This window comes from Emys orbicularis, chromosome 1 (genome assembly GCF_028017835.1).
Source record: "Emys orbicularis isolate rEmyOrb1 chromosome 1, rEmyOrb1.hap1, whole genome shotgun sequence".
Lineage (NCBI taxonomy): Eukaryota > Metazoa > Chordata > Testudines > Emydidae > Emys > Emys orbicularis.
The window spans coordinates 358,113,980-358,128,488 of NC_088683.1; the positions used below are offsets into that span (position 1 = coordinate 358,113,980).

General features: G+C 56.1%; 1 protein-coding gene across 1 annotated transcript in view; it reads left to right on the forward strand.

The window, feature by feature from the left end:
• RELT (RELT TNF receptor) overlaps positions 1-14,054 on the forward strand; it is a 32,094-nt gene extending 18,040 nt beyond the window's left edge. The window contains exons 6-9 of the mRNA XM_065397768.1: positions 10,504-10,584; positions 11,240-11,321; positions 12,119-12,382; positions 13,829-14,054. Coding sequence (XP_065253840.1) covers positions 10,504-10,584; positions 11,240-11,321; positions 12,119-12,382; positions 13,829-14,054 — 653 coding nt within the window. The remainder of the gene's footprint in view (positions 1-10,503; positions 10,585-11,239; positions 11,322-12,118; positions 12,383-13,828) is intronic.
• Positions 14,055-14,509: the final 455 nt, after the last annotated feature.

Consider the following 14,509-nt stretch of genomic DNA (forward strand, 5'->3'; position numbering starts at 1 on the left):
AGGCACACTGGAAATACCTGAGATATGTGGAAGAACTAGACCAGCCCCAGCCTGGCAGAGGGGAGAGATTGGCCTCCGAGTCCCCCAGCCCACGGGCACTGTGGGGGCAGAGTGGGCACTGTAGATGTGTGCTGGGAAGCCTGGCAGCCTGGGTGCATTGACCGTACCAGTACGTTTGCTCTAGTCCAGGGGTAGGCAACCTATGGCACGCGTGCTAAAGGCGGCACGCGAGCTGATTTTCAGTGGCACTCACGCTGCCTGGGTCCTGGGCACCGGTCCGGGGGGCTCTGCATTTTAATTTTAAATGAAGCTTCTTAAACATTTTAAAAACCGTATTTACTTTACATACAACAATAGTTTAGTTATATATTATAGACTTGTAGAAAGAGACCTTCTAAAAACGTTAATGTATTACTGGCACGCGAAACCTTAAATTCGAGTGAATAAATGAAGACTCGGCACACCGCTTCTGAAAGGTTGCCAACCCCTGCTGTAGCCTCTAGGCAGGCTGCAAACAGCTACCCAGGAGCTCCTGCCCACCCGGGGTGCAAGGATCGACTGGGGGGAAGGGGAGGAGTGAGTTGTAGAGTTTCTTTTAAAGATGTTGTGTGATAAACATCTTAGTCACCAGCTCCTGCCTCTGGCAGGGGCTCCGGGTTTGTTTCTTTGTCTGCTTTTGGCTCTTCGCTCTCTGAACAAACTCCCTCTCCTGTGGCTAAAGGCAGGGCCGGCTCTAGGTTTTTTTGCCGCCCCAAGCAAAAAATTTGCTGCCCCAAGCTCCGAGAGCGCAACTGCCCAAGCAAAAAAGATGGCCGGAATGCCGCCCCTGGAACTGTGCCGCCCCAAGCACGTGCTTGCTTTGCTGGTGCCTAGAGCCGGTCCTGGCTAGAGGGGAAGGGAGGTCACCCCGTCAGTCCCACCCTGCCCATAGCAGGACTGATCAGTTCACCCCTCCTGTAGAGATGTGCCCTGTCTCCGTGCGCTCTTCCTTGCCATGGAGCTGGGACGGAGCACGGGAGGGAGGGGCTGAGGTGGAGGTTGCACCAACTGAGCTCTCACGAGCTGGGGCAATGGTGAGCGCTGTGGACACAGGCTAGTGAGGGTGCCCAAAGAGAGCCTGGAAAGCCAACTTCTCCCTGGCAGAGCGCACAGTCCTGGCAGCGGCTGAGTGGCTGCATAGCCTCGCGTCTAGCCGCTAACGCTCTGCACTTCATGGACCAGAGCCCCAGCAGGTGTGAATCAGGAGAGCCCCAATCCAATCAATGAGCCAAGCCCTGTTTACCCCAGCGAGGGTCTGGCCCATAGTGTCTCTCTCGCCCAAGGATCTCAAAGCGTTTTACAGCTGTGAATTCTCACATCTCCCAGGCAGCTGGTATTACCCTCCGAAGTACAGCCGAGGCGCAGTGCACTATGAGTGGTGGCAGCGGTGGGCTTGCCAGACCCACTGCCCCCTGCTCTGACCACCAGTCCATGCTCCCTCCCTGGTGGAACGTCTCCTGGGTGGTCCAGCAGGATCCATTCTCTAACAATGCAGTACCTCTGGAGTAGGCCTTGCCCTGGCTATCCCACCCCTCAGCGCTGTCAATCCTTCTCAACTAACCCCTTCCATGCCCCACGTGTCATGGAGTGTGGGGTTCCCCCCCAAAGGGTGCCTCATTCCCAGCACTGAGGGCAGATCCCCTCCCTCTGGCGGTGTACTGAGAAGAGCTCCTGACTGCAGCAGGGGAGGGATGGGCTGATGTGGAGGAGCCAGGGGAGGGGTCGCCCCCAGCCTGTGAGTTCCTGAGCTCCCGCATCGGTGCCTGCGAGTTGCTCGGCTGCCACAGGGAACAAAGCCGTGTTCAGCAGGTTACCTCAAGGGCAGGAGCTGCTGCAGGAGAGGCCGCCAGACGCCTCTGCAGTTACACGGGCGAGGACTGAACAGCGCTGCCCAAGGGCTCGCCTTCCTTGGGAGAGGGATGGGCCATGACGGTCAGCGTGAGATTGACTCACGAGCTTCTGTCCGTCCGTCCGTGTCCCCCCCCCCCCCCCCCCCCGGAAACCTCCAGAAATGTGAGGTTGGCTTAAATGGCAGGAGATTTAAACTAAATCCTTATGTTTGATGGGGGGAGTTGGGCGGGGGAGGGGTTGTCATTTGAACTCTCCCTGCTCGCCCCCTCTGTGTGCACATGGGGTCGGGTGATTTACAGGTTGCAAATGCAGCCTCCAGCGCATGCCAATGTGGGCCTGGGGTCCCTGGACAATGCCCCAGCTCCATCCCGCTGCCCTGTGCAGGCTCCAGCAGCTGCCCCTGCCACAACCGGGAAGGGGCTGCCTTGAGCTGCCTCCTCCATTAACTTCCTGCACCAGGGTGGAGGCCCCTGCTGCTAAGCTCAGGGTGGGCTGGGTGTGGGGGCAGCTCAGGACACCCGGTACCGCTGGCAGCTAAGGCTGCTGCCTGCAGTGTGTGTAGCGCAGCAGCCTCTAGTGGCCCAAAGGGGGAAGTGCAGGCAGGCAAAATTGTCATTGTTAATGAGATCCTGCAGGCTTGGGGCAAGTGGCTGCTCCCCCCGTGTCTAGCCCGCTGCCTCCCCACAGCTGGCAGCATTAACTACTCCCAGAGGTGACACCAGGAGAGAGGGGCCTCTGTCCCGGTGCCTGGATCATCCTGCCCTGGGGGAGCTGCAGTCAGACTTGGCGTGGAAGTCACAGCAATGAGGCAGCTTCCTGCTGACCGTCCGATTTTGGCTAGTGGGAAAGGAAATGAGTGAGAGGATCTGAGTGGGGAAGGCATTGGCCAGGACCCTGCTAGCAGTGCGGTTTGCCCAGGAAGCCAGGCAGGCTGGTGTCTAGTTCCTCCATTCCATCCGGGGCCCATCCTCTAGTGTTCCAGCAGCTCTCGCTGTATCCTTTTGGCATGTGACTCGACCCTAGTGTGGTGCTGGATCCCAGAGAGGAATCTGCTAACTCCCTTCCTTTGCCCTCCTTCCAGACCCTTTGCCTCGCCGGCCGGAGGCTAGAGGCGGATGGAATTCAGTTTCTCTTCTCTCCTCGCTTTTTGTTTTGTTTCCCTCTTGATTTCAGTGCCAGTAGCCAATTCATTTCCTCTGAAGTCAATCTAGTTCCTTTCCTGCAGGCTACAGCTGTGCAGAGAGGCGCCCCCCCGTCCCATTCTCCAGCAGAGAGACCTCTCTCTAGTGTAAACCCAGCCATAGGTGTCTGTGGGTCCAGGTGACACAGTAATAAAACCTTCTGCTCCCTGGATGCACAAGCCTTTTCACCGGTGCTGGATCGATGATGGGAGGCACTTCTGGAATTTCTCAGTGAGAACAGGGCTAGGGTTAGTTAAGGACTGTGTTGTGAGAGAGATGTTGCCCTCTAGTGACTGGCCCGGAGAGGGGATCTGCTGGTAGCTTAGGGAGCTCTTAGATCAAGTGGTAGAAGTCTGAGTGTTTGGAGCTAAGGAGCCAGGCTCCAGTTTGGTTCCCCTCTGGGTGCATATGAGAACAAGTGTGTTTGCAGCACGCGGGTTGGTTACAGGAGGGCTTCGCCGCCGCCGCCCCCACTCCCTGCCTATTGCTAAGCTCTCGATGGCTCCCATGCTGCTTTGCACAGCCAGGCTGCACCAGAAATGCCAGGAGTCTCTCTATGCGATTCCAAGGCTGGTCCCAAGATCTTCTTTACCTTCCCCTCCCTCCCCCCGTGCTTAGTAAATCAGTATTTCAAGAACCGTACCCCAGTGGCACTGTGAATAGACACAGCTGCTGAAAGAGAGTCCAGAGCTGCCAGACACAAGCCAGAATGAAGCTGTACAACCAGCCCCCAGGAGAATGGGCCTGAGCTCTGCCTCTCTGGAGCGAGCTCGCTCTTCTCTGAGACAATCGGATCTGGCCTTCTCTCAGGTAGAGATTCAGACCTGGGATCTTGTAAGAGGCTTGGGTTTCAGATCCTGTCCCAGTCCTTCTCTCTGGGCAGGGAAAGGAGCATGTGTTTCTAGCTGCTCTGTAGTGACCCCCTCTGGCCAGTAGGGGAATGGCAGCAATGCTGTGATCGGAGCCCCCATCCAGTCCTCCTTGCCTGAAGAAAGTTCTCCAGCCTGGGGCCTTGAGGGGGAAGGGGGCGGATAGTGCTATGACTCGTGACACTGGTGCTGGTCAAAACTCACAACCCCCCACATCACTAGAGCCTCTGCAGGCTGAAAACCTCTTTTCTTGGCTGTAATACATGTGAATCAGGGTTGCCTTCCAGTGTCTGAGCTGCAAAGATGGTCTGGTACCTACTGCTGCCCCCAGTCGGGATACTTCTTGTAGCTCACACAGCTGCTGCCTGCATTTTTGGTGCTGAAGGAGCAGAGTTTGAATCCCCTCTCCCCAGGTGTGTGACTTTGCAGCACCTGGATTTGTTGCATTGCCTGACATAGGCACAGCAATGCATGGCTGCCCAAGTAACACAGGCTGAGGGAGAAGGGTGGGTTGTGGTTGGCTGTCCTCTGAATCACTGGAGCATCAGTCCTGGAGAAGGCTTTATCCAACTGGTGTGTGCTCCACCCCCCACCCCCCCCAAATCGGGTTCCAATCTCTTGTGGAAAGGAGTTCTGCAGGTAAGGCCCCTTTGCTGGGAACGCTCTGTCCCTAATGCCTGGTGGCTAGAATCTCGGGCTATTCTAGCCTCAGTGTCCTATATAATTGTCTTGGATGCTTACTTAGGTGGTCTCTGAGGTATTAGCCAAACTGTGCTAGGAATGGCCTGGTCCTCTCTGTAGATAAGGCACTGGACTGGGACTCAGGAGACCTGGGCTCAGTTCCCAGCTCTGCCACTGGCCTGCTGTGTGACCTTGGGCAAGTTGCTTCCCACCCCGTGCCTCAGTTTCCCCATCTGTCAAATGGAGATAAAAATACCGTGTCCCCCTTTGTACAGCACATTGAGATCTAGCTGTTATCTGCAATACAGGCCATAATACGAGGGGTAACTAAGACTCTAATACCTCTGTTTGTGGTGGCATGGGAGGGGGCCAGTTTGGGTAGCAACAGGGCTGTCTGTGAATATCCCAGAAGACTCCCTCTATTTATAGGCGTTCAGCCAGAAGCCAGCCTATTCCTAACCAATAGCACTTGGCTGACTAGGCTGGCTTGCGGTTGCCTTAGACGCGCTTGGCACTTCAGCCAATAGGAATGCATCTCTTCAGCATTGATGCTTGGACCAGCTGTTACTTTTCCGTCACCCCATGACGCCTGTCCCCGGTGCCTCCCTCATCACTGGAGACAATAGAAACAAAGTCCAGGATAGATCAAGAGCCTTGAGATAAATTGCTCTCTGAAAACAATAGGCCCATTTGGAGTGTGGTCAGTAGCTCCTGGGGATGGCTTAGATCCCTAATCGTCTGATTTGGCACCCCCCCGGAGTCCACGGTTCAGATCTTGGCAAGTGTGAGTCAGTGTTTTATCTCACCCAGGTTCCTGAGGTTTGCTATGTGGGAAATTCTCCAGTGACACCTTAAAACTGGAATCCCTTTTTCTGTGTGATCAATAGAAATGCCATGGTGCTTTTGATAACAGCATTCATGGGCAAGACACAACAGGGCAAAATACTCCCCTGCCCCTCCCCACTTTGGCATGCTTTGCTATGTGCAAGTTGGCTGGTACCTTCCATCCCAGAGGTGGCTGCATTTCTGCAGTACTGTGTATGTGGCGCTTGTGAACCACTTTGGGAGCTGAATCAAAATCCTGGCTTGGGACAGTCCTGAGCTGTGGTGAAGTCTGGGTCCTAGTTTTGTCCCTCTGCCATTAGTCCCTGGGCCAGATGGGAACTTTGGGAAAGTCCTTTGACATCGCTTTTTCAGGCAATGGGCTTTCGACCTGTTCCATGCATTGACCCCACCCTCTTTATGGAGTCCATGATGGGGGCATGTGTTTATTTCTCTTAAATCCCACTGCAGAGGTGCAGGGGAATCCTCCAGATAAAACTGCCTGATGCAGATGTGTGGGGCTCTTAACCGCTGTGAGGGAAGCTTGGGGTTGATTAAAACGGAGCCTGCTTCTCCCGTGCATTCACAATTCCTGAGTCCGGCTCCAAAAAACCAGGAAAATGGCTAAATTATCACAAGACTTAAACATACCTGGGGGTCTGTTTGGGTTTCTGGGTTTTGAGTCTTTACGGGGGTCACGTTTTCGAGCTCTGTTCTGCAGCAGTGAGGCCTACAGACTCTACGCGAAAACTGAGATTCGGTTGTAATCTCATGACTCCGGGGGTTGGAGCTTTAAGAAGAAAACAGCAAATATTGTGAGACTTGTGCTTAAAATGGCGAGAGTTGGCACGGCAAGTGATTTCTAGACAGCTGCTACATCTCCCTTAGGCTATGAACAAAGTAACCGCACAACAGCATCCATCTTCCCCGCCCCCCTACACAACACACACTGACAGGCAGGAAGACCAAGCACCCTCTTCACTTGCCTTCTCTTATTCGTCTCTGTGCCTTCAGCTGTGTGTCACCCCCCCCCCCCCAACCTGGGCTTCCACCCTCTCCAGATCCCTCAGAAATAGACTCATCTCTAAACCTGATTCCTCACTCAAACTCCCAGGCAACACACAACCCCTCTAGAACCACAGTGACAACTAACACCTGCCCAGCGTGCCCGCTTGCTCCGCCTGCTGTCTCCGAGCGCGAGCCCTGCCGGGCAGCCTGGCATGCTGTTGGCTTGCCCGCCGCGGCTCTCGGTGATTGCCCTGCAGCGCGCCTCCCCTGTTTTCTGAGCAGAATGAAAGTTAAATAACCCTGAAGCACCCAGCCCCAGCTGCCGTCGCCATGACTACAGGGGCTCGCAGTCCCTGATGTCTGCAGCGCCAGTGGTTGCTGTGCAGAAAAGCCAGGCACGACAAGGGGACTGAGGCTGACCTAGTTTCTGGATCAGAGTTAACTGTAGCCAAGTTACCAGGGAGTATTTGAGAGGGGTGTCCCTCAAACAGCAGATCAGAGGCCCCTGGGTCAAAGCCCAGGCTGGGGCTTCTCTGGATTGTCCAGTTGCTTTTTAACTAAAGAATTGTTATAACTAAGGCTACGATGAGGTCACGGAATCCATGACTTCCATTGTGACGTTTTCTGCCCCAGGGCTGGAACTCCCAGCCCTCGCCCTGGTGGGAAGACCCCTCAGCAGCCCAGCCGTACAGGCCGGGGGACCCCGAGCTCCCCCACACCCAGGGCCGCCCGGGGGGGGCAATTTGCCCCAGGCCCCTCAGGGGCCCCCACAAGAGTTTTCGGTGGGTCTTCGGCGGCAGGTCCTTCAGTGCCGCCGAACACACCTGGAGCAAGTGAACGACCTGCTGCTAAAGACCCGGAGCTTCTTCCGCTCCGGGTCTTTCGGCGGCAGCGAGGGCTCCTTCCGCTCCGGGTCTACAGCGGCGGGTCCTTCACTTGCTCCGGGACCCACCCCCGAAGTGCCCCGAAGAGCCGCAGCGGAAGGACCCCCGCCGCCGAAGACCCCAGATCCCCTGAATCCTCTGGGCGGCCCTGCCCACACCGCAGCAGTGGATACTGAACCCACCTAGCCTTCTTATCATGGATATTTTTAGTGACAGTCAGGGACAGGTCACTGGCTTCTGTGAATTTTTGTTTATTGCTCGTGACCCGTCCGTGACTTTTTTTTACTAAAAAAATATCCGTGACCCAAACTTATCCTTAATTATAATACAGGGCGTGCAACACGCTTGTCATCTCACGTACTATTATACCCCATGTTACAGCTAGGGAAACTGAGGCACCTGCGGCTAAGGACACTCAGCGCATCAGTGGCCAGCCGGCTGTCCAGCATCCCATTCACCAGGCCGCACTGCCAGCCAGACTCTGCCCACCTGCTTTGCAAGGGGCTTGGCCAGGCACTTCTCTGGTGTCAGACTTGTTGAGCCCCTCAGGATGGGCGCTGCCACGAGATTTGGTTAGAGGGGAGCAGCAGGGCTGCTGGGCTCATGACGATTGAGATTGCAGCTGGCACAGGTACCTGATGGAGGCGGAACTGAGTACCCGTCCCCATCTCGTCTCTGATGATGGCCTAACATTACCTCTGATGTGCCCAGGGAAGGGGGGTCATGGAAGGATCTGTCTGAAATGGTTCCTGGCAGGGGGTTCCCAACCTGGGGTCACCTGGAGGGTTGTGACCATCCTGCCCTTCCCATATTGCTGAATTGGAGCGGGAGCCGGCTGGCTCCTGGGCATGCTCTGGGGGAGGCGGTGTGGTCTGGTGCACTGACTGGGACTCAGTCGTTTCCCCTCTCTCTCTGTGTGTTTCTCCATCTGCCCTCTGTAAAGTGCTCTGAGGTCTACAAGAGCTGGGTGGTGGTAGCCTGGGAAAGGCTGGGAGCCACCAGTCTGTGGTAGAGGATAGATGGGGACTTGTTAACATGGAGTTCTGCAAGAGTCCTAGACTCTATGGCCAGAGGGGACCATTGTGATGTCCTCTGGCATAGCACAGGCCAGAGAATTGCTCCCAGGGATGCCTGCTGCAAGCCTGGTAACTAACCACAGGTTGGTTGTTGCTGGAGAATGTGGAGAAATTGGAGAGGGTCCAGAGAAGAGCAGCAAGAATGATTAAAGGTCTTGAGAACATGACCTATGAAGGAAGGCTGAAAGAATTGGGTTTGTTTAGTTTGGAAAAGAGAAGACTGAGAGGGGACATGATAGCAGTTTTCAGGTATCTAAAAGGGTGTCATAAGGAGGAGGGAGAAAACTTGTTCATCTTAGCCTCTAAGGATAGAACAAGAAGCAATGGGCTTAAACTGCAGCAAGGGAGGTCTAGGTTGGACATTAGGAAAAAGTTCCTAACTGTCAGGGTGGTTAAACACTGGAATAAATTGCCTAGGGTGGTTGTGGAATCTCCATCTCTGGAGATATTTAAGAGTAGGTTAGATAAATGTCTATCAGGGATGGTCTAGACAGTATTTGGTCCTGCCATGAGGGCAGGGGACTGGACTCAATGACCTCTCGAGGTCCCTTCCAGTCCTAGAATCTATGAATCTATGGAGCCAGCAGTCGCCAATCCAGGGTATTGGACAGACAGCGCTATTTGCTTTGCCCCGTACAAGGCCGTACTGCGCCAGCTCAGGGCGTCACCTCCCTAAGACCTCGCCACTGGCTTTGGGAAGTCTAGCTGGGATTTTTCTGTCCGTTGCCACCTCTCTGGTGTGAGATCAGACGCTGGCCCAAGGCGATGCTTTGTGAGCTGTGGCTGCAGCTCTCCTTGCAATCTGGGCTGCAGCTGCGTTAGCCAGCAACCGCCTGTAACCTCAGCTCTCTGTGCTAAGGGGGAATGAAGGCGCTGCTGTCTCCGCGAGACCCAGAATGCATGGGCTGGGCTGGGACAGCAGTGCCATCTCCTGGCCAGTGGGTGTAGTGGTGTTGGTATTCAAAATACCTGAGGGTCATGGGCAAAGGCCAGAATGAGCAGTGGGGAAAGGGTGGGGTGCCCAGAGGAATGTCTCTTTCTAGTGTACTCAGGGCCTGCAAGCGAAGAGCTTGACAATGCTGGCAGTGCCTTGCCCACCTCAGGAGTGGGGCGAAGCAGGCAGAACGTATGGCCCTAAGGATCCGAGCCAAGCTCATGCCGCCAGGTTGGGGCTCGGAATCATGCCAGGATCTGGGATTTTGGGTCAGGCCATTTGCCCCAATGACCTGCTAAAGGTCCCGAATAGGCCACCTGCTCTAAGGCAGCACGAGCTGGAGAACAATGCATGGGACGGACAGCTTGGCTGGCTGTCCTGGGCTAGAGGGAGGCTGCGCTCGTGGCTAAGGCTCTGGGGTGTAGACGATCCGAGTTCAATTCCCAGCTTTGTCTGCTTGATCTTGGGCAAGTCCCTTATTTCCTCTGTGCCTCAGTTTTCCCATCTGTAAAACAGCCACAATGCCCCCTTTGTCTTGTCCGCTTAGATTGTGAACTCTTCGGGCTGCTGGCTGTGAATGTATGTACAACACCTAGCGTAACAGAGCCCTCTCTAGGGACCTCGAGAGGTCACCTAGTCCAGTCCCCTGCACTCATGGCAGGGCTGTGTACTATCTAGACCATATTGTGCTAGAACTACTATGTAATAAAAGGACTGGAAAGCTCCCAGCTGATCCTGGACACCAGGTGACTTGTGTGGTAGAGAAGAATCCTAGAATATCAGGGTTGGAAGGGACCTCAGGAGGTCATCTAGTCCAACCCCCTGCTCAAAGCAGGACCAATCCCCAATACCCTCTGACTTGTGGGGAAGGGTTCATGAGGGAAAATGTAACTTTTTTTTCACAGCTCTGCAGGGGGAAGAGTGCTCAGGGTATTGGACTGAGAGCCAGAATGCCTGGGTTCTGTCTGGCCAGGCCACTGACTGAGTTTGAGAGAGTCCTTTCATTTCCATTTCCCTATCTGTAAAATGGGTGCACCACTTGCCTGTTTGTGTATCACCATGAGGCTTAATCAGCTGACGTGGGTGAGGTGCTGAGTCGCTGCGTTACTGTGCCTGGGGAATGGCAGCAGGTTTTAATACCCAAGTGTCCCCCTCCAGGTAATAACTCAGCCTACAGAATAGAAGATGCCAACCAAGATACCATCGGGGTCCTTGTGCAGCTGATCACGGAGAAGAAAGGTCAGTACAGTACCAAGGGAGGTGGGGATCTCTGACCCATGTGGTTGCCCCTGGACTGAAAGCTGGGGAGCTGTGGCTGCATGTTACACTCAGGGGAGAGATGGAACATGTTTCCTTCATTGGTAGCACTGCATTGGTGCTGGCCAGTGACTTTGATTTCCAGATTTCAGAGTAGCAGCCGTGTTAGTCTGTATCCGCAAAAAGAACAGGAGTACTTGTGGCACCTTAGAGACTAACAAATTTATTAGAGCATAAGCTTTCGTGGGCTACAGCCCACTTCTTCGGATGCATATAGAGTGAAACATCTATTGAGGAGATATATATATATATATATATATATATATATATACACACATACAGAGAGCATGAACAGGTGGGAGTTGATTTCCAGAGAGGCTCCTCTGTACAACTCCAGCATCTGAGAGTTGTCCCCTTTCCTTAGCCAGCACGCCAAAGGGTGCAGGTCTTTCGGCCCATGGACCCTAACTAGGCCACAGCTGTGAACCTGCCTAGCCCAGCCTTTGAAAAGTAGGGCCAGGCCTGTGACGGTCTAACTCTGGCCCCGAGCTGACCCATGGCTGAACAACTGGTCTTGTGTCTCCCTTTGCATCTGTCTTTATGATCAAATTCCCTTTTGTTGATTTGCTGCCCACAGAGAATGCTGCGGCCCTGGAGGAGCTACTGAAGGAGTACCACAGCAAACAGGTGGTGCAGACCAGCCACAAGCCTGCAGCCAGGTAAGGGCCTTGGGCCTGCAGCCCCTGTGCTGATACTGGCTTCGTTTGCGGCGGTTCAGTGGAGACGGGCCTGCCTGAGCAGGGGAAGGCTGGGAGTCTATTCAGGGCTGCTGCTGGCATCAGGGGGCAGGCCAGGCACAGCTCCTTTTCCCAAAGGGTCTCCCTGTAGGAAGCCCCCAGGACAACAAGGAAACATACACGCCCCGACGTGGCTCCGTCTTGTAGCCCAGACCAAACCCAACTCTCTGAGCCCTGGTCTCAAGACAAACCCCCGTAGGACTCAGCGGGGCCGTAGCGGGGCTTGATCCCATCAGTGCCGCAAGATGCAAACGTGCCGTAACCCCATGGGAAGCCAGCACTGCCACCATGTGACCCAAAGGAGGCACCGCACTGGCTGCGTGGGGGAGTGAGCCGGGCTGACCCGTTGGTTGCTGCACAGGGTGGGCAGCTCTAGAAAACATCCAGGAGCTGGCTGCCGGAGGAAGGATACAGGCCGGTCACTTCACCCACTGACCCAGCTTAGCTGTGCTCAGGTTAAACCCTACAGCCCCAGGGCGACGTGCCGGTGAGAGGCTGGGTGTTGGTGCTCGGCAGCAGGGAGCCGGGATACAGACTAGTCAGCGTCCCAGGCCGCTCTGGTGGTGGGGATGCCGGTGGGGTGCTAGCTGATCAGGGCTGTGATGTGCAGGACCTGTATCTCCCCTGTGACAAGCAATGGCCTGCCCCCCTCGCAGGGAGACTTTAACTAGGGCGTCACTCACCCCCCCCCCTTCCCTCCTGACTGTCTCTCTCCCCAGCAGGCTGCACTTCCTACCGCACATCCCCCACATCTGCCGGCACCAACACCACCTGCACACGGTGCAGGGCCTGGCCACTCGCTCGGGCCCCAGCTGCACCCGCTGCTGCCAGAAGAAGTGGCCGGAGGTGCTGCTCTCTCCGGAAGCCGCCGCCACTGCTGCGGCCGCCACCATCCCCGCTCCCGCCAGCGTCGCCCCCAAGCCGGCAAAGCCGGGCGGCAAAGCCAGCCGGCCAGGAGAGATCACCATCCTCTCCGTGGGCAGGTGAGCGGGACCGGACCCTGCCCTGAAGGGAGCAGATCCCTGTCGTACGCAGAGCTGTCGGGAGTGGAGTTGGGCCTGCCCCGAGGCCTGGGCCTGCAGCCCCACATCACAGCTCGGGCCCACCTCTAGGAGTGCGCAGGGGGACCCTGCAAAGGATGGGTCACTTGCTGCAGCCCATTGTGCATCTCAACCCCGCTGTCTGGCAGGCCCCGTTAAATGGAGCCTTCCCCTAATGGTCCCCAGCCCGCTGCAGAGAGCCAGTCCCAGAGGCAGCGGCCCCTGCCCAAGCCCTCGATGCTACCAGGCCTGGAATGGCTGCGCTCCGATGGCGAGGAGGAAAGAGGGCTTCTCGCATAGCTGGGTCTCATGTACAGCTGAGCAGGGGCTTGCCTGGTGGGGCTCTCCGTCCCCCTCTAGTGGCTGGACCGCCTCAGAGTTTGAGCCTGCTAGGAACTGGGTCTCTAGCCCAGGTAGTGGAGGCTCATGGCTTTAAATCCTGGGTTCAGTCCCCGCTGCCAACAAGCCATCCAGAGGCCCCGTGTTACATACAGACCAGGCCTCCCCAAGCAGAGGCATAGACCGGGCATGGCACCCTGCCCCCTCTTGGTGCCCAGGGAGAATATCCTAGGCAGCAGGGTGCCAAGGTGGGGTCACTTGTTCAGCCATCTCCGGGATGTACCACCGGCCGGGGTTTAACGTGGGCTGGATATGGAGGGCTAGCCAAGATGCACAAACACTTCATCTTAAACCCAGACGATGCAGTGTGATCATCCGACTAGAGACCGGGACTAGGAGCCAGGCCTCCAGCTCTGCCACTCGTCACTAAGGCTGCGATTTACTCACAGAGGTCACGGAATTGGTGACTTCCAAAGACCTCCATGACTTCAGCCAGCGCTGGCTGGGGGCTGCAGGGTCTCCTGCTGCCTGTGGAGGCAGGAAGTGGCGGCGTACCCCTGCCGCCCCAGAAGGCGGGGGCTCTGGGTGGCGGGGTGGGGACCCCCGCAGCTCAGAGCTGCCAGTGGAGAGGGACCCAGGCAGCTGCCTAGGCTCCCCATTTTGTTGTGGATATTTTTAGTAAAAGTCAGGGACAGGTCACGGCTTCTGTGAATTTTTCTTTGCCTGCGATCTGTCCATGACTTTTACTAAAAATATCCACAACAAAATCTTCGCCTTACCCATCGCTGTGTAACTTTGGGCAGGCTGCTTAGCCTCTGTGTGCCTCAGTTTCCCCATCTGTGTAATGAGGCATATACCAGCCTTTGTAAGGCCAGGCAGGGAGATACACTGCACAGAGACAACTGCATCTGTCCTGAGTGTTAAGTCAGGCCCTGCCCACTGTTCCACATATGGGGGTAACGCTGGCTGGACTGCTCATGCCCCCAGGGTGGCTGGTCGTTCCCATGCCCCGCCATAGTGTCTCTGAGCCATGCGCTGCTGTATCTGCAGGTTCCGAGTGGCTCGCATCCCCGAGCAGAAGCCCAACCCTCCAGAAGTGAAAACCATCTTGGAGTGCAGTGGGGCTGAGCCGGCCGACTCCCCCCGCAGCGGCCTCCCTGCCGAGCAGAAATCGCTGGTGGGCAACGGAGCCAGGTCGAAATGGCTGAAAACGGCCGACAGCCAACAAGAGGTGAGCATGCATGGGGTGGGCTGGAGAGGCGATCCTGAACAATAGGGGTTCCAGCTCCCGCAGGCTGAGGGCTCCGGTCCAGGTTTTACTCCCCTCTCCACTTCCCGCTAGAATCAGCCGGCTCCCTAAAGCTTTGGCTTGGAAAGCAAGGCTGGAGAGGAGCTAAAACCTGGACCTGGATTTCGGTGGCAGGGAGGGAACTATGCTCCGGCGCGTATGAACTCTGCCCCTGCCCAGAGGTGATCGAGCTGGGCTCTCTGTGATCACCTGGGTGGCTCTGAGGCACAGCTAGCCTCCCTTCCCCGTCTCCGGGAGCTCTGCATGTCAGCCAGCTGGCTGGGGATCGGACAGAAGGAAATCTGTCTCCCAGCATGGCCTGGACAAGCTGATGCATTCCAGAGCTGTGCGTATATGGGCTTCTCCTGGGATTATACGCACACGCTGCACCGTCCTGTTTAAATCCCCAGCATAAGCCAGCTGGGCAGTAGCCAGAGGCCTGA